Source organism: Prionailurus bengalensis, chromosome B4 (assembly GCF_016509475.1).
Source record: "Prionailurus bengalensis isolate Pbe53 chromosome B4, Fcat_Pben_1.1_paternal_pri, whole genome shotgun sequence".
NCBI classification, from domain to species: domain Eukaryota; kingdom Metazoa; phylum Chordata; class Mammalia; order Carnivora; family Felidae; genus Prionailurus; species Prionailurus bengalensis.
The window spans coordinates 11,034,688-11,052,220 of NC_057358.1; the positions used below are offsets into that span (position 1 = coordinate 11,034,688).

The following is a 17,533-nucleotide window of genomic DNA, read 5'->3' on the forward strand; positions in this document are numbered from 1 at the left end:
AAAGGTATTCAAGAAATCATTACAGATCAGGATTTTGCAAGAGGAAGAGTGCCTAGAATTCTGACTGAAGCTGAAAGGGGGCTAGATAAGAAAAGGCATGAAATACCATGTTATGTAATTCTATTGCCTTCTACATGTCCGCTATTATGCTGAGTGCTGGGGATAAGGAAGTAAACATGGCCTCCTCCCTGTAGCTTAGTCTAGAGGATAACACCCAACAAAACCAAGAAAGCAGCTTTTGCAATACTTTGATGTCGGGACCTTTCCTGTCTCTAGCTTTTTTCACATACTCCGTTGCCTCCATCAGAATGCGCTCTCTACATTTCCTCTCCCCAGCCATCTAGCCTAGCTAATTCCTTTCTCAAGACTCCCATTAAATAACCCTTGTTCCAGACAGCCTTCTCGGACTCCTGAGACTAAATCAATCAGTTCCACTTGCTATATACTTGAAAGCATGCTGTGATTCTTCTTGGTAACTACACTTAGAAGTCTTTGTCTTTCTTCTTTTCCAAACTGTAAGTGGTATGAATACAAGAGCCTAATCTGTCCTGTTTACACTGTATCTCTAGCACTAATCACAGAATACAGCAGACCCTTAATGAATTAATAAATGAATAAATTGTAGAACATAATTTAATCTTTCCTGATCACTCAGGTGGATTATAAAAAACCCAAATGATTGTATTTATACATTTCAGGTATATAGACTATGCAGTCTCTTCCTCATGGCTCTAGAATGCTATACATTTCAAGTACTTGTCCCTTGACTTTTTTTCTTTCCTCTCAAACCATAATTGTTAATTCCCACTACTTTTAAGTCTACACTTGTAGCAGATTCCAAGTACATCTAATTTGCAGCTATTTCCTGAGCTAAACAGATAAGCAGAGTTATAAGAGATACAAGTGGCATAACACCAAATAGCTTTTGAGGACGTTCTTGAGGGGGTGGTGGTTTGGGAGGGAAGGGTGTGCTGAAGGACAGAATGGGGATGCAAAGAGACAGTCTTTTACAAGTAAACTACTTAAACATCACTGCATAATTTCTTTTGTAAACAAGACCTTTTATTTTTGCTAACTTTGGTTTATTCTGTTACATAAGTTCAAATAATTGTTAATACATGTTTCTTCATGCAAATAAAGAGTTGAAAAGAAAAATCTGAAAATAAACATTCCATTGTAAAAGGAAAGAATCAGTTGAAAAAAAAACTGGTCCAAGATACTGAGGAAAAAGTATTTGAGTTTTCATCAATCCAAGATGTAAGCTTTTTCCCATTTACAAATACATGAAAGTGGAATGTGCCTCACAATTAAGGTCTTAAATGTAAATGGCAATGTTTTTCTCTCTCAGTTGTACATAAAATAATGGTGTACCTCATAACTAATGGTACCTTAGATTTGATGAAATGCATATTATAAAAATATTTATCTATATGACTTTCTCAACTACATAATTCTTAATTATCTACTCACTATTATTAACATATTCCATCTCTCTTGCCCCACTAATATGAAAACCAAATGCTCATATTAATGATGGTGACAGGAGATAAAATCCAGTATAAAAGGAAAAAAAAAGTAGCAATTTTGTTTCACTGAGAAATCTCACATTAAGAGATCATGGGCCTCTCCAACGAATGGGCCTAATTAAAATTCTGCTCCAGAAACTCTAATTAAATCCCTCAGAACCCTTTTCTACTGAGGAAAGTATGTACCCTAGCTATGTTGTATGTAATCATCATAATAGTTCACAAAATTATTTATTCATTGTTGAAGAGATAGAAATGCATCTCCTCTGGTTTCCAAGGTCAATAGTCTGAGTGGTCCTGCATACTTCAGGACCATTAATTTAGAGTAATTTACAGCATTATTATTCTCTAAAAGCATTACACAATTAAATATGCTTCTTGAATTACTAGCAACATAATCACTAATGTGACTTTCAACTCTAAACTAGCATAATTACAAAAACTTGAAATTTTTCATTTATAAACAACTGTAAAAATTAGATATACTAAGTCTGATCTTCATACAAAATAAAAACTCTCCAAAAAACTTACATACCTTTTGTTACTTTTTCTCCCTCAAAGGCAAAAATGTAAACCAATTGCTTCTAGAAATGATTAAGTTATTACTATTCTTATTAAGTTACTATTATTCTTAAATATTTTCTCTTAAAATAACAGGTAAACATCAGAAGAAATATTTCCACTAGGGCAAAAGAACAAAAGAACAGAAGTCAATGTGAAACAAGTCCTAGAAAATATGCAAAAAACAATCATCTCGGTTGACAAAAGATATTTTGAGGGGATAATTGAATGTGAATGTTGATCTGATAACCATCATTACAGAGTAAAACCACTAACAAATTACTTTTTGTTTTTAGTACCTACCTTTGTCTGGGAACTATGAAGAGCGCCCGTACCAACTTCTTCCTATTTGCTTTTGTATTCATGTTCATGCAAAAATCCATTGCTGCCTATGGGAGAAAAAGCAAACTTTTTTCCTTAAAAAACTTTTTTGATTTAGCTAATGAAAGCAGAAACCCTCCATGCTACAAAGGACTTCTATGTGTTCCTAAATATTTCAAAATGGTTTTAGAACACTGGTATTATAAGCATATGCCAAATTAAAGGATCACCGAACTTAAACTATCCTTTCCTTTTAGATCTCAAAATACATGTTTCATAAACTTTTTTTAAATGTATTTATTTATTTATTTACTTACTTACTTATTTTGAGAGAGAGAGAGAGGGACCGAGTGTGAGCAGGGGAGGGGCAGAGAGAGAGAGGGAGACACAGAATCCGAAGCAGGCTCCAGGCTTTGACCTGTCAGCACAGAGCCCGATGCGGGGCTTGACCCCGTGGATCATGACCCAAGCCAAAGTCAGACACTGAACCAAATGAGCCACCCAGGCGCCCCTCATGAACTTTTTAATTGCAACCTAGTGTTAAAAACAGAACCCCAAGTGGGTAGACTGAAGACCCACCATGAACTATCTGGAAAATAACTGTATGAAATGTGTAATTAATGCCTTCGACCTCATTGAAGTCAAGTAATATCAGGAAAAAACTCTGATAGAATTAGAAAGTAGCAATAACAGTTACCAGGAGCCAAGAAAATTATTAATGCTAATAACAATAATCAAAAAGGAGCAAAGATAAACTGGAAATGAGAAGAAGGCATACATTATTCTCAGGAATATGTAAGAATAAATGCCCCAACATTGACGAAAAAGATTTAGTTTAGTGTCAACAATCAGACTTGACAATTTAAACTAAAGAAACCACACCTCAATATTGTAATACATGCCCACTATTAATAAATACAACTATTATTTAGTGTAGCAATCCACCATTCTATGCTACAGATCAAAAAACAGTGTTCAATATTTCATCAATATTTCTAACATACAAGCATAAAAGAAAAGCTAGAAGAGATGAACATTCTGGAAAGCCACTGGAAAATATAAATATGAGTAATTTTTAAAATACGGTATTTTTAGGGGCGCCTGGGTGGCTCACTTGGTTGAGCTTCCGACTTCGGCTCAGGTCATGATCTTGTGGCTTGTGAGTTCGAGCCCCGCGTCGGGCTCTGTGCTGACAGCTCAGAGCCTGTGGCCTGCCTCAGATTCTGTGTCTCCCTATCACTCTGCCCTAACCCACTCGCATTGTCTCTCTCTCAAAAATAAATAAACATTAAAAATAAATAAATAAATAAATAAATAAATAAATAAATAAATATACGGTATTTTTAAAACACAGGCATGTATACTTTTAAAATGTTAAATATTTTCAGTTTACTGTTTGATATTTCATTTAAGAAAAATAACAAGTTTAAGTTATAATTTAAAAAAGAATAGAGGCACCTGTGTGGCCTAGTCGGTTAAGCATCAGACTTAATTTCGGCTCAGGTCATGATCTCACAGTTCATGAGATCGAGCCCCATGTCCCATCAGGTTCTATGCTGGCAGCATGGAGCCTGCTTGGGATGCTCTTTCTTCCCCTCTCCCCCGCCCCCCCCCCGCCCCGCCTTGCTGTGCTTTCACTCTCTCTCGTTCTCTCAAATAAATAAAATAAATAGGAATAAACTACCTTTAAATATACTTTTGAGGATCTCAAATATTGTCCTTCCATAGGCTCACATGTAATGATTATTTTATCATTAATCCCAATTTCTAATCTGATAATCTCTTGATTATCAGATGCAAATAGAAGATCCATAGAGTTCCCTGAACTATAAAGGATTTCTACTCTTCACTATAGACAGAATATACTGTAACACCTCCTATTTGGTTAAATCTTTTGATGAAATAAATGGCACAACTAACACAGACTAGATTCAAATTCAGGAAACTGACTCACACTGGAAGTATTCATCAAGATCGAAATTTTACATCAACAATTAGTCAAAAGAGTAAAATCAATTTAAATTTTTCTTCTGCAGGGTGCCTGGGTGGCACAGTCAGTTGAGCGTCTGACTCTTGGTTTCAGCTCAGATCATGATCTTGGGTTCGTGAGTTCAAACCCTGCATCAAGCTCCATGCTGGCAGTGCAGAGCATGCTTGGGATTGTCTCTCCCCCTCTCTCTCTGCACCTCCTCTGCTCATGACTGATCTCTCTCAAAATAAATAAATATTTTAAAATTTTTTTTAATTAAAAAAATAGTAATAAATTTTTCTTAACGCTTGTAAAAAGAATATAATAAATGTTATTAAAGCTTACATTTTATAACATTAAAGACTACAGCTAATTAAAATAACAAAGAGAAAATATAAAAGTATAACACATTTTCCTTCAAGCAATTCACCCATATGAAACACTGAAAAATTCTGGACCTAATAAACAAAAACCCCAAGTCATGAAATAAAATGAAATAGGTTAACTCAGGAAATAAAATAGGCTAACATTGGAAAACTTCTCACACAAACATGGGAAAAAACCTCAAAGCAAAATTTGTGAAGATATTAAGAAAAATTTTAAATAGCTAGTAATGGGTATATTTCACCATAAATTAGAAAACATGAAAAATAAAATGTATTTCAATAACTACTTTAGAACACTATCCTTTAAAATACATAAGTAGTTTGCATTTTCTATCTAAATAAATTTTATGAAGACAGAGAAGGCAATATTCACTTCACCTACCACAATAATCAAAGGTCAGTTAGGGAACAAACCTACAACGTTCAAAAATCTCCACAGATTAGGAGTCCCTAAAGCATGTCAATGCTTGGCACACAGTAGGGGTTTAATAAATATATGCAATAAATAAACAAAAGATGACATGAGTAGAAAAACTGCCAGAATGAATAAATTTCAGAAAACCACAAAGAAAAAAGCTTCATGTGTATATGAATTCCTAGACTTAACCAGTCCTGTCCTATGGGGAGAAAGAAGCAAAGAGGTCGCCCTGATGGTATGTGTCTGGGTAACAAGAGCTAAGTGACAACTCAATAAGCAGTATTTTAAAAGCTGTTTCAAAACATTTTAGGTCAATGAAAGACACAATCCAGCAATCATTTCTTATTTTATTTAGTAAAAATACATTCTTATAATCATCAAATATATGCAGAAATAAACTACCGTGAATGACATTACCCATAGAAAGTTACTTAAAAAAAATCTTCACTCTGATTTCTATATTGTTACCTAATTACTGAATTCAAACAATTCTTGGATTTTTCTGTTTCCCAAGTACCTTTCCCTCTTAAGCCAATTGCACCTTTGTAAATGTATATGGGAAGAAATTCCCTTCATGAAGAAGTGGACTCCCAGGGGAACACACTGGGGTCCAACAGGGAAGAGTGGCCCCTATTTTTCACCTGACTCTGAGAGTCAACTTTGAATTGAATATATAGTCATTACTGGCAACAGCTCTTAATACTGAACTGGGCGCTAAAGGATACTTTCCAATACACACTTGGAACAATAACACTACTAGTATACAAAACCGATGAGACCCTTTCCACCTTCAGTTTTCATGATGATGCTCAAAATGGGGTACAGGGGTAGAGCAGAGTATCAAGATTTCTCTTTCATCCTCTTTTTAGGTCATATGAATGAATATATGAAAATCTGGCAAGGGAAAGATTCAATCATATTTCAAACTTACTAAGTTTTTGAAAGCCATACATTGATTTAATCATCCCAAGAAGTAAACCAACTTGGAAACAGTTTTTCAAGCCTGCTCGATTACACAAATAGTTACTGAAATACATCTAAATTATTTGAAGGACTAAACGAGTTCAAAGTTGAAAAATAAACTAACTTCTATAATTCTCTATAGGAGACCATCAAAGCATTATGAGGGAAAAAAAATTAATTATAATAAACTTCAACAAAAAAAATGGTTTAAAGCAACAATTTTCAAACTTTAGGTCTCATGAGCCCTTTACTTTATACTCTCAAAAATATTAAGACCCTAAAAGAATTTTGTTTATATGGGTTACATTTATCAACATTTACTGTACTAGAAATTAAAACTAAAAGACTTTTAAAATATTAATTCACTTAAAAATACCAACAAACCTATTAGTTGTTACTTTTTTGGGAAATAAGTATATACTTTTCAAGATGAAAAAAAATTTAGTGACAAAAGTACTTTTTTCGAAGTTAGCTAGACTTTTGTGTCTACTTATGCATTTAATCTGTGGTGATTTGTTTTTTTGGATGAAGTAAATAAAGAAAATCCAGCTTCACACATATACATAGCTGAAAAAGGGAGGTGTATTTTAATATACTTTCCAGTAATCATAGATATTCTTTGATACTACACCAAAACTTGACAAGTGACAGTTTTTTAAGGGCTAGCTGCGATGTGAAACTAAAACCACAGAAATCAATTTTTCATGCCATGTTACATTAAAATCCACTGGCCTATCTTGTACTTTTGAATGCATCTTTGATACCCAAGCAAGATTCTGTTAACAATGCGTAGGGGTCACTGAGAACAATGGTTCACTGAGTTGTGCAGATGTTCCACACACATACACGACATTTTAGAACTGTATTATTTAATATCACTGCCAATCTCCTCAATAAAGTCTCTTCAGAAAAGAATTGGGAAGGTATCAAATTTATGGTGGCAGACATTAAGTTTTCCAAAATTCTAACTTTTGTTGAAAACTCAGATTTGTTCATTGGTAATACTTTGTTATTTTCCTTGAAGTGAGAGGCGCACTTTGTTCGTGTTAGAAAATGGTCTGCTAGGGGCGCCTGGGTGGCGCAGTCGGTTAAGCGTCCGACTTCAGCCAGGTCACGATCTCGCGGTCCGTGAGTTCGAGCCCCGCGTCAGGCTCTGGGCTGATGGCTCAGAGCCTGGAGCCTGTTTCCGATTCTGTGTCTCCCTCTCTCTCTGCCCCTCCCCCGTTCATGCTCTGTCTCTCTCTGTTCCAAAAATAAATAAACGTTGAAAAAAAAAAAATTTAAAAAAAAAAAAAAAAAAAAGAAAATGGTCTGCTAAATACCCAAGGTTGAATAACCACAGTTTGCCCATTGGTTATTTAAGTACTTCTTCCAAGTAAAAATGGTATTCCATGAAAAAAGCAACTAGTTGAGCTTGCAACTCAAACTATCACACAAGTGGTTTTTCTCAAGACAACCTTGAGACAGCAAAAGTGCCCTACACGCCATTCCCATTTTTTCAGATTAAAAGGATGTGTGCTCAAAGGTTGAAATGAAATAAAATCACAAATTTTGATGGAGTCTTCAAGGAGATTCTTAAGTGAAAGCAGCACTCTTTTTTTAATTCATGGCAGTGAAGAATACAAAGGCTATAGTTTGCTACCACTGCACCCACTAATGCCAAACTGCCGGCTGCTTTTGGAAATGTCAAAAACAATGAAAAGGTGGAGGATAGAACCCTAGTATTAGTATGAAAGTTTTAACCTTAAAAATGTCATGAAAGCACCTCAGAAGACTCACTCCAAGAACTGACAAAGCATACTTTAAATAACTTCTGGTCTAAAACCGTATTTTCCAAACTCTGGGGTCCCTATGTAAAGGGGAGAAGTGTCAGGCCAACAGGATTCTAGACACCATTCGAGACTATAACAAATAGTTCTCAACTCAGAGAACACTTACAAATTGGCTCCAATCTTCTATGTTTATTTTGTATTCTCATATAAGATTCCATTTGAAGAAATGGTTCATTCTATGGCTAAAATAGTCCAAAACCCACAGACATTCCTAATTAGAGCTATCCTACAAGGTTTATGTGCTTGCATAAAGTTAAACAGACAATTATACCTTGTCTATCAGATCTCGGTTGACACAGTTGGGCAACTGCTGTAGGAAAGCATCTACTATGAGCTTGAGATGAGATCCAGTGCTGGCTTCTTCATCCTCTTGTTCTAATATAAAATTAGTGTTTAAATAGGTTAAAAAAATACAGAGAGACAATCTAATAATATAAACATTCAATTATAAGTTATTTGGGAAATAATCTAGAGCTTTTCTTACTTGTGAAAAAAATAAAGCCTTTTTTGAGCTATTACCCTAAAGTTTGGATATCTCTAGAAGCATAACCCAAAGTCATTACAGTCTTTCAGATACTGAATATGAAAAGGCAAACTTTTGCACCAAACACAAAAACTTAAAAACAATTGCCCGTAGTTTGACAGTAAGTTTGTTATTTTTATCTGCTGAGCATCTCTTCCCCCACGTCTTCAAGTGACAGCACTCCCATCACCTGCTCGCCTTTGAAGGCAACCCATGGGACTGTGATAGGGAAGGGCACTGCCAAAGCACAGCACACCACCTTCCTCCCAGCCACAGGCAGTCATGACACAGAGCCAGATCCTTCCATGACACTTCAGTACTGACAGTGAGAAAGGAGAACCTCTGATGTCACTGGCGGGAAGGATTTGGGCCTAGAGCAGCCTCCAGCCATGCCCACCGTCCCTTTCAGGATATAGAGAAAAGAAAATCTGCACGAGCAAACAACGAAGCCAATACAGAAAATATGCATGCAATACTGACAGAAGGTATTCTTCTAATTAAAAAAATCCTAATAAATGGATAACGAAGATGTGGTACACATATAACATGGAATATTATCAGCCATAAAAAAGAATGCGATCTTGCCATGTGCAACAACATGGATGGACCCAGAGAGTATTATGCTAAATGAAATTAGACAGAGAAAGACAAATAAATACCTTGGGATTTCACTCACATGTACAATTTAAGAAACAAATGAACAAAGACAAAAGAGACAAACAAACAAAAAAAAAGACTCTCAAATACAGAGAATTGTTGTCTGGTGGTTGCCAGAGGGGAGGTAGATGGGGAGGCAGATGAAACAGGTAAAGGGGATTAAGAGTACATTTATTGTGAGGAAAACTGAGTAATATACAGAATCACTCAATTATTACACTGTACACCTGAAAACCATGTAACACCATATGTTAATTATACTTCAATTAAAAATGTCCTAACTAATAAACTCAATAGAAGTATTTAGGAAACAATTAATATAACATTTTTATTATTAAATATAAAACATTACTCAATTATAAAGACAAATATAAATATAACAGATCAACTAATATACTAGTTGTCTTTTTATAATTCAGCCATTTTAGAGTAACTTTAAAAAAATTTTTTTTTCAACGTTTATTTATTTTTGGGACAGAGAGAGACAGAGCATGAATGGGGGAGGGGCAGAGAGAGAGGGAGACACAGAATCGGAAACAGGCTCCAGGCTCTGAGCCATCAGCCCAGAGCCCGACGCGGGGCTCAAACTCACGGACCGCGAGATCGTGACCTGGCTGAAGTCGGACGCTTAACCGACTGCGCCACCCAGGCGCCCCTTAGAGTAACTTTTAAATACCTTTATGTTAAGACTGTAAAGATTAGGGGCACCTGGGTGGCTCAGTCGGTTGAGTGTCCGACTTCAGCTCGGGTCGTGGGCTCGCTGTTCAGGAGTTCAAGCCCCACATGGGGCTCTGTGCTGACAGCTCAGAGCCTGGAACCTGCTTCTGATTCTGTGTCTCCCTCTCTCTGCTCCTACCCCACTTGCAGTCTATCTCTCTCTCTCTCTCAAAAATAAAGATTAAGAAAAAATTTTTAAAAAACAAAAAAACAAAACAACAAAAAAAAGGACTGTAAAGATTATACCACAGAAATAAAGTAAATTCAGGACAAACTAGCAAGTAAAGAAGTGTAAGAAATATCTATTAAGAAGATATTTAGAATGTAGATGATCATTAAAGCATATAGTCACATTATATGGGACATGTGGTGTTTCTGTTCTAAATCCTAAAATCCAAAAAAGTGAAGGCCTAGAAACAAGAAAACAGGGAATTGCAGAGTAAAGATCTATATTCTTAACGAAGGGTTCTGTGTATAAACCTTAGTTAAAAATTAAGTCGATAGTGGGGTGCCTGGGTCACTCAGTTTGTTAAGCATCCGACTTCAGCTCAGGTCATGATCTCATGGTTTGTGAGTTCAAGCCCCACATTAGGCTCTCTGCTGACAGCTCAGAGCCTGGGGCCTGCTTCGGATTCTGTGTCTCCCTCTCTCTCTGCCTCTCCCCTGTTCATGCGGTTTCTCTCTCTCAAAAATAACATAAACATTAAAAAAAATTTGTTTTAATTAAATTGTTAGCAATATAGCGCTTACCTTGCTCATCAAGAAGTTTCTTTGTAAGATCCTCAGCTTCATCTCCACCTTCTAATTCCAAGGTATCATCATTAATTTCTAGGTTCTCCAACTCAAGTTCCAAATCTTCAGGATTCGATACCTCCTTATTATCTTTAGGTTCTTTTGCCTCTGTTTGAAAACAAAGAATCAGTATCTCTGAATTAAAAGTCTTACTGAAATCCTGACACAAAAAATAGGTAAGGATTCATAAAATCTGCATCACTTGTTCTGGAACCTATATATATACCTGGTAACAAATCTGAGCGTATATTTAATATACTCAGATTTTGTAAAATGTAGTATACTCACTGAGAACAAAAACTGTAACTTCTTTGATTCAATATGCCATCTATTTACTGAAGGGATGGAAGGAAGGAAGGAAGGAAGGAAGGAAGGAAGGAAGGAAGGAAGGAGACGTACACGGCGTGAAGAATTGTAGTAAAGATGAGAAGAAAATAAAGTTGATTAGATAAAGTGGACTCAGATTAAGATGGGTCCCGAATTCCATCATGACAAGTTCAGACTTTCTCTTTTATGCAGTATGAGCTTTACTCAATCATGAGCAGAAGATAACATTTAAAAAAATTTTTAATGTTTATTTTTATGAGAGTGTGAGTAAGGGAGGGGCAGATAGAGAGGGGCCAAAGGATCCAAAGCTGGCTCTGCGCTGATAGCAGCAAGCCCATTGTGGGGCTCAAACTCATAAACCGTAAGATCAGGACCTGAGCCAAAGTCAGACACTCAACAAACTAAGTCACCTAGGTACCCCCAGGAGATAACATAGAAACCTGAGGCGATATGAAGGGGTGCCTGGGAGGCTCAGGTGGTTAAGTGTCCGACTCTGGCTCAGGCCATGATCTCACGGTTTGTGAGTTCCAGCCTGTGTCAGACTCTGTGCTGACAGCCTGCTCCAGATTTTGTGTCTCCCTCTCTCTTTGCCCCTCCCCCACATGCACTCTGTTTCTCTCTCAAAAATAAATACACATTTAAAAAAAATTAAATGTGAAGTGCTGTGAAAACTAACTTACCAACAATATACAAGATAAATTAGAAAGAAAGGAAAGATTAGATGTAAAAAGACCAATCAGGGAAACATCCTTATGATTTAGATGTCAGGGGTTAGAAGAAACAAGCAAAATGGCTAGCAGTTGGTAATAAGGCCAATAAAAAAGATAAAAAAGAAAGAGGGAATAAACCCAATTTCAACAAGATTGCCATAATGTTGATCATTATTTCCAAGTGATAGGTAACTGCCAGTTCACTATACTAGCCTTCCTTTTGTGTTTGAACATTTTCATAAATAAAAAACCAAACATTCCTAAATTCAAGACTTTATGCTTAAGAGTGGTAGACTTATAGTGTTGACTAAAATTATTATATTTCTCACCCTCATCTTCTAATCTCATAATTTATGCATTGAAAGCAGAAATGTTTCACTGATAAATGACACCACACCATATTTGGAAGAATCAAAGCTTTAACTAGTAAGGACTGGTTTTGCTGCCTCTATTGGAGGCAGACTTTTCTCATTCATTAACCTTTTCATTCAACTAACACTTAAATTCCTACTACATGCTAACTACTGTTCTAAACAATAAGGATACAACTTTGTACCAGATGAAAACCCTGCCCACATGGAGCATACACTCACACTCACTCCCCAGCGATCTCTAACGTCTGCCTATCAAAAGCCAAATGATCAGCTACTATGTATTCAAAACTATGCCAAGCTGCTGAATATTCACAAAAAGCTTAAAATGTGACCCTTGCACTCAAGAAATGTACAATCTACCCAAGGAAATTAAGCCGATTTACATGAGAGAGTCAGAGGGGTATGGGAAGGGGAGGAGAGGACCCCAAGCAGAAAACAGAACAATGAATGAAGGCCATGAAGCAGCAAGAGAAATGGTCCGTTGCAGACACTGAAAAGAAAAAAGTAAGAGTAATGTGGCATCAGATAGTGGAAAGGAAGACCTAAACCAAACTATGCAGGGCTCAAGAGACCATGTTAAGTTTACATTATATTCCAAATAAACGCAAATCCATTAGAAGACATTAGAGTAAAATTAATTTTTTAGAATGTATACAAGGCAGCAAAAGCATATCCAGGGCAGCCAGGGAGGAAGTATCACATAGTGGCCCACGTTCAGAGGTGATGGCACCTGAGGTTAGAACAGTAGCTGTAAGGATAAAACCAATCTGAGATATATTTAAAAGGTTGAATTAACTATATTACTAAAGTGACTGCTCCCTCCTCTTCTATCTGACCCTGAAAAACACTGACACTTAAAAGGGCAAATGAAAGTGGAAGCTGAAGATAAACAATAAGAAAAGCCAGGAAGGGTTAGTGCCACAGAAGCCATGGAAAGGAAATGCCCCACAAAGGAAATAGTAAACTGTGCTGCATGGTTTGAGAAATCAAATGAGACAAAGACTGGAAACTGCTCATGAGACACAGCAACATGAAGATGATGGTAACTTTGGCAAAAACAGTTTCAGGGTATAGGAGAGGTTGAAGCCAGACTGGAGCAGACTAAAGGAGGAAGTAAGAAAGTGAAGAATCTGCACATAGCCAATTCTTTCAAAAGGACTGCTTAAAAAAAAGATAGATGGAAAGAGATGAGAGACCCAGGAGGTGTCAGAGTATTCACAACTTGTTTGATCTGTTTTGTTTTTTAAAGATGAGAATATATTTGAATACTGAGATTAAAGATCCAGTAGAGAAAAGGACAGAGAGACCGAGAGTTTGATACCAAAGAAATCAAAAAAGGATGGAGGATGGACTATAATCGGGTTCGAAAGAAAGAGGGCGACAAGATTCAGAGCAATAAGATGAACTGGCCTTTAACAGAAGGTATAAAAGTTCACCTTATCACCCAGGGAAGAAACGTTCTAGAAGCCCTAAGACAGGTAGATTTATAAATCAGAAGGGGCACAATGTTGAGGGAGTTCTATGTGATGGCTTCTATCTTCTCTATGAAGTACTAGAGTGCACATGATTATCTGCTAAGCTGGGAAGCCGAATGAAACTGGAGAAAGAATGAAAATGTGTTTGGAGTATGGGAGAGTTAGCTGAGGACAAAGATGTTGTCAAGTTTCCATTCACTGTTGGGGACCTGGTTGAGGTTGGTGACCACGAATTTATCAAGTTCTCAAGCTATCTAACTGATCTTCTATATCTAGGAGAGCATAACAGTTTGGATACAGAAACCAGTATGTTGGATGACTGACTTCAGCCAAGGTTGAACTTGACAGGCATATATAAATGAAAGACAGAAAGAGAAAGAATGTACAAGAGAAATACTAAAGATGAATACTTGAATGCAATCCAGAAAAAAAGGTAAATGAAAGCACGTGGAGACTAATGGAATGGAAAAAAACAAAATTAAGGGAGCCACACAATGGACTAGAGGTCTCAGAGAAGCACAGTAAGAGGGGCAATGAGGGGATCTGAGAAAGTAAGCTGCAAGGACAGAGAAATATTAAAGTTAGAGATTTCAGGGTGGTGCAGTTTGGGAAGATTATTATTATTTATTTATTTTTAGTGTTTATTTACTTTTGAGAGAGACAGAGAGAGAGAGACAGAGCATGAGAAGGGGAGGGGAGGGGCAGAGAGGGATGGAGACACAGGATGCAAAGCAGGCTCCAGGCTCTGACCTGTCAGCACAGCAGGGTCCGAACTCACAAACCTTGCGTTCATGACCTGAGCTGAAGTCGGATGCTTAACAACTGAGCCACCCAGGAGCCCCATGGGAAGATTAATTTTCTATCATGCTGGTAAGAATGAAAGGCAGTGAGAGATTCCTTAAGTTCAAACCAGTTACTGGTGGAAACTGTCCTATAATTTTTTATCCACAAAATACCTCTACCAAATACAAGGGCATTTTCTTTCTTTTGAAGTTCAACTATTTAGTCAGTCACCAAATCTGATTTATTCATTCTTGATTATCTGTATGTGAGACCATATCCCTTTCTTTTCATTCTTGTTACTGCTCCTATAACAGACCTCTTAACATTACTAAAACAGAAACCTAGCCGGTCCACACCATACTTCCACTTTACTTTATGCTGTATGTCACTGACTAGAGTAAACTTTAACAGAAAGTAACCAGAGTAACAGTAAGCTGCTTATTGATCACATCTATGCATCCATGTTATACAAACTTCAATTAAATGGTATTCACGGTCTATAGCAAGATAGTCCAAACCAATTTCCCCTACTCTCCTATTTATTACATCTTCTAAAAAGACAAAATGAATTATTTGATCCTTACTTCCTCTCCAAATATACTCAATCATTTCCAGCTTCAATATCTTTTTTCATGCCATTGTCTCTACTTGGAAGGTCCACGCCGTCTCTTGTCAAAACCCAAGCCAAACTTCAAAGTCTGTCACAAGTTCCATTTCTTCCAGAGTTTTATCTGATCTCCAACCATGGTTACTGCCTCCACTGTCACAGTTCTTTGTACTTTTTATCTGATCTCCAACCATGGTTACTGCCTCCACTGTCACAGTTCTTTGTACTTTTCCTAAGGCCCCACACCTACTCTCCTTCACATTAGAATTCTTTGAGCCCTGGCTGCTCCCCACTAATGTGACCGTGAAGACCACAGACCCTGTGTTCATATTTGTCTCGCCCATGGCTCTCAGTACATTATCTCACATGAGAGGATGAGGTCCTATAGCCACTTCTCAAAGAGAAACAAATATCAGAACCCTTCAAGTAAGTCAAACTTGCATGATGATATGAAAAACCTAGACCATGGCAAAAATCACACAAAATTTTCAAATCCTTAAAACTGTAAGAATTATTGAGGTGACTAATATTTTAGAAACTACTCCTCACTCGGGACTTCAACTCTATACATGAGAAGATACCTTCTGAAAAATTTTAACTGACAAAACTGGGTAGGAGGCATCTAAAATGAGCATTATATATATATATTTTCCCTATACTTTTTGAAATATTTCAAGTATTTCAACACTATTCTTCAAAAAATATAAAGTAAAATTTATCTTAAGGTAAGAACGTCTTTGAGATCAACCAAGGTTTTTATATTTTCAAAGTACCACAGGGGCCCCTTGTAAGGTATTTTCACCATAGGATGACCCCAACTACCTTTTTCACAATAATACCCTAATTTTCAATGTATTTTAACTTAGATTCTGAAGGATGTTATAAAAACTTAAGAAACGGTTTTATTATTCTTCTTCCAATCAGTATTCTAACCAGCACCGCCCCATCCCCCATTTAATATGTTACATATGGAAAAAAAGAACAAAACTAATCCTTCAATTTTTTTTTTCCCAGTTAAAAACTTTTGTGTCTGGGTGATAATATGTTATTACATGTGTTACCTGTAACACATGCACCACTGTGGTGGGGATGTTGCCCATGAGGGAGGCTGTGCATGTCGGGGGGCGGGGGGAGGGAGGATATGGGAACTGTGTACTTTCTGCTCAGTTTTGCTGTGAACCTAAAACAGCTCTAAAAAATGAAGTCTAAGGGCACCTGGGTGGCTTAGTCGGTTAAACATGTGACTTCGGCTCAGGTCATGATCTCACAGTTTGTGAGTGTGAGTCCTGTGTCAGGCTCTGTGCGGACAGCTCAGAGCCTGGAGCCTGCTTCGGACTCTGTGCCTCCCTCTCTCTCTGCCCCTCCCTCGCTCACACTGTCTCACTCTCTCTCAAAAATAAATAAAACATTTTTTAAAATTTAGATATTAAAAAAATAAATAAAATTAAATTTAAAAATTAAGTCTAACATATTAAAAAAACAGCTTTTATGCATCAAAGGATAATCGAGAAAGTAAAAAGGCGGTCTTCAGAATGGGAAAAAATATCTGTAAATCTGGTAAGGGTCTACTATCCAGAATATTTAAAAAATACTTACAACAAAAAGATAACTCGATTGAAAAATGGACAAAGGTGGGAAGCCTGGGTGGCTCAGTCAGTTGGCCCCTGACCCTTGGTTTCAGCTCAGGTCATGATCTCAACAGTTCGGGAGTTCGAGCCCCATGTCAGACTCTGTGCCAACACTGCTTGGGATTCTCCCCCTCTGCCTGCCTCTCTCATGCTTGTGTGCTCTCACTCTCAAAAATAAATAAATAAACGTTAAAAAAAACTTCTAAAAAAAATGGACAAAGGATTTGTCCATGTCGTTGTTTCCTCAACGAAGACAAATGGCCAACAAGCACATGAAAAGAGATTCAACATCACTAGCCATTAGGAAATGCAATCAAAACCACAATACCATTTTCACACCTACTAAGATGGCTATAATCAAAAAGAAAATCATACAATAACAAGTGTTGACAAGGATGTAGAGAAACTGGAACCCTTGTACATGGTTGCTAGGAATGTTAAAATGGTTCAGCCACTGTGCGACGGAGTTTGGGAGTTCTAAAATTTAAACACTGAAGTTTGTATCTCTTAATCCTGTTCACCTATTTCATCCATCCTCTGCACCCCTTCCCTATGCCCACCACCAGTTTTTTAGATGTATTAATAAATCTATTTCTGGTTTTTTTCTTTTTCTCTTGTTTGTTTTATTTTTGAGATTCCACATGTAAGTGAAATCACATGGTATTTGTCTTTGTCACTTATTTAGGGCTATCCAAGTTACTGCAAATAACAAGATTTTATTCTTTCTTATGACTAACATTTCATTTTATATATATACCACATCTTTATTTATCTATCAATGGGCACTTAAGTTTGCTTCCACATTTTGGCGATTATAAACAGTACTGCAATAAAGAGGGTGCATATATCCTTTCAAATTAGTATTTCTGTTTCCCTTGGGTAAATACCCAATAGTAGAAATCGTAGATTGTATAGTGTTCTTATTTTTAATTTTCTGAGAAAACCCTACTGTTTTCTATAATTG

General features: G+C 36.8%; 1 protein-coding gene across 1 annotated transcript in view; it reads right to left on the minus strand.

Moving 5' to 3' along the window:
* The window catches only part of UPF2 (UPF2 regulator of nonsense mediated mRNA decay), a 110,991-nt gene that overhangs the window by 64,344 nt on the left and 29,114 nt on the right, over nt 1-17,533 (minus strand). Inside the window, exons 6-8 of the mRNA XM_043563779.1 lie at nt 10,624-10,773; nt 8,248-8,351; nt 2,391-2,476 (exon numbers count right to left, since the gene is read on the minus strand). Of these exons, the coding sequence (XP_043419714.1) occupies nt 2,391-2,476; nt 8,248-8,351; nt 10,624-10,773 (340 nt within the window). The remainder of the gene's footprint in view (nt 1-2,390; nt 2,477-8,247; nt 8,352-10,623; nt 10,774-17,533) is intronic.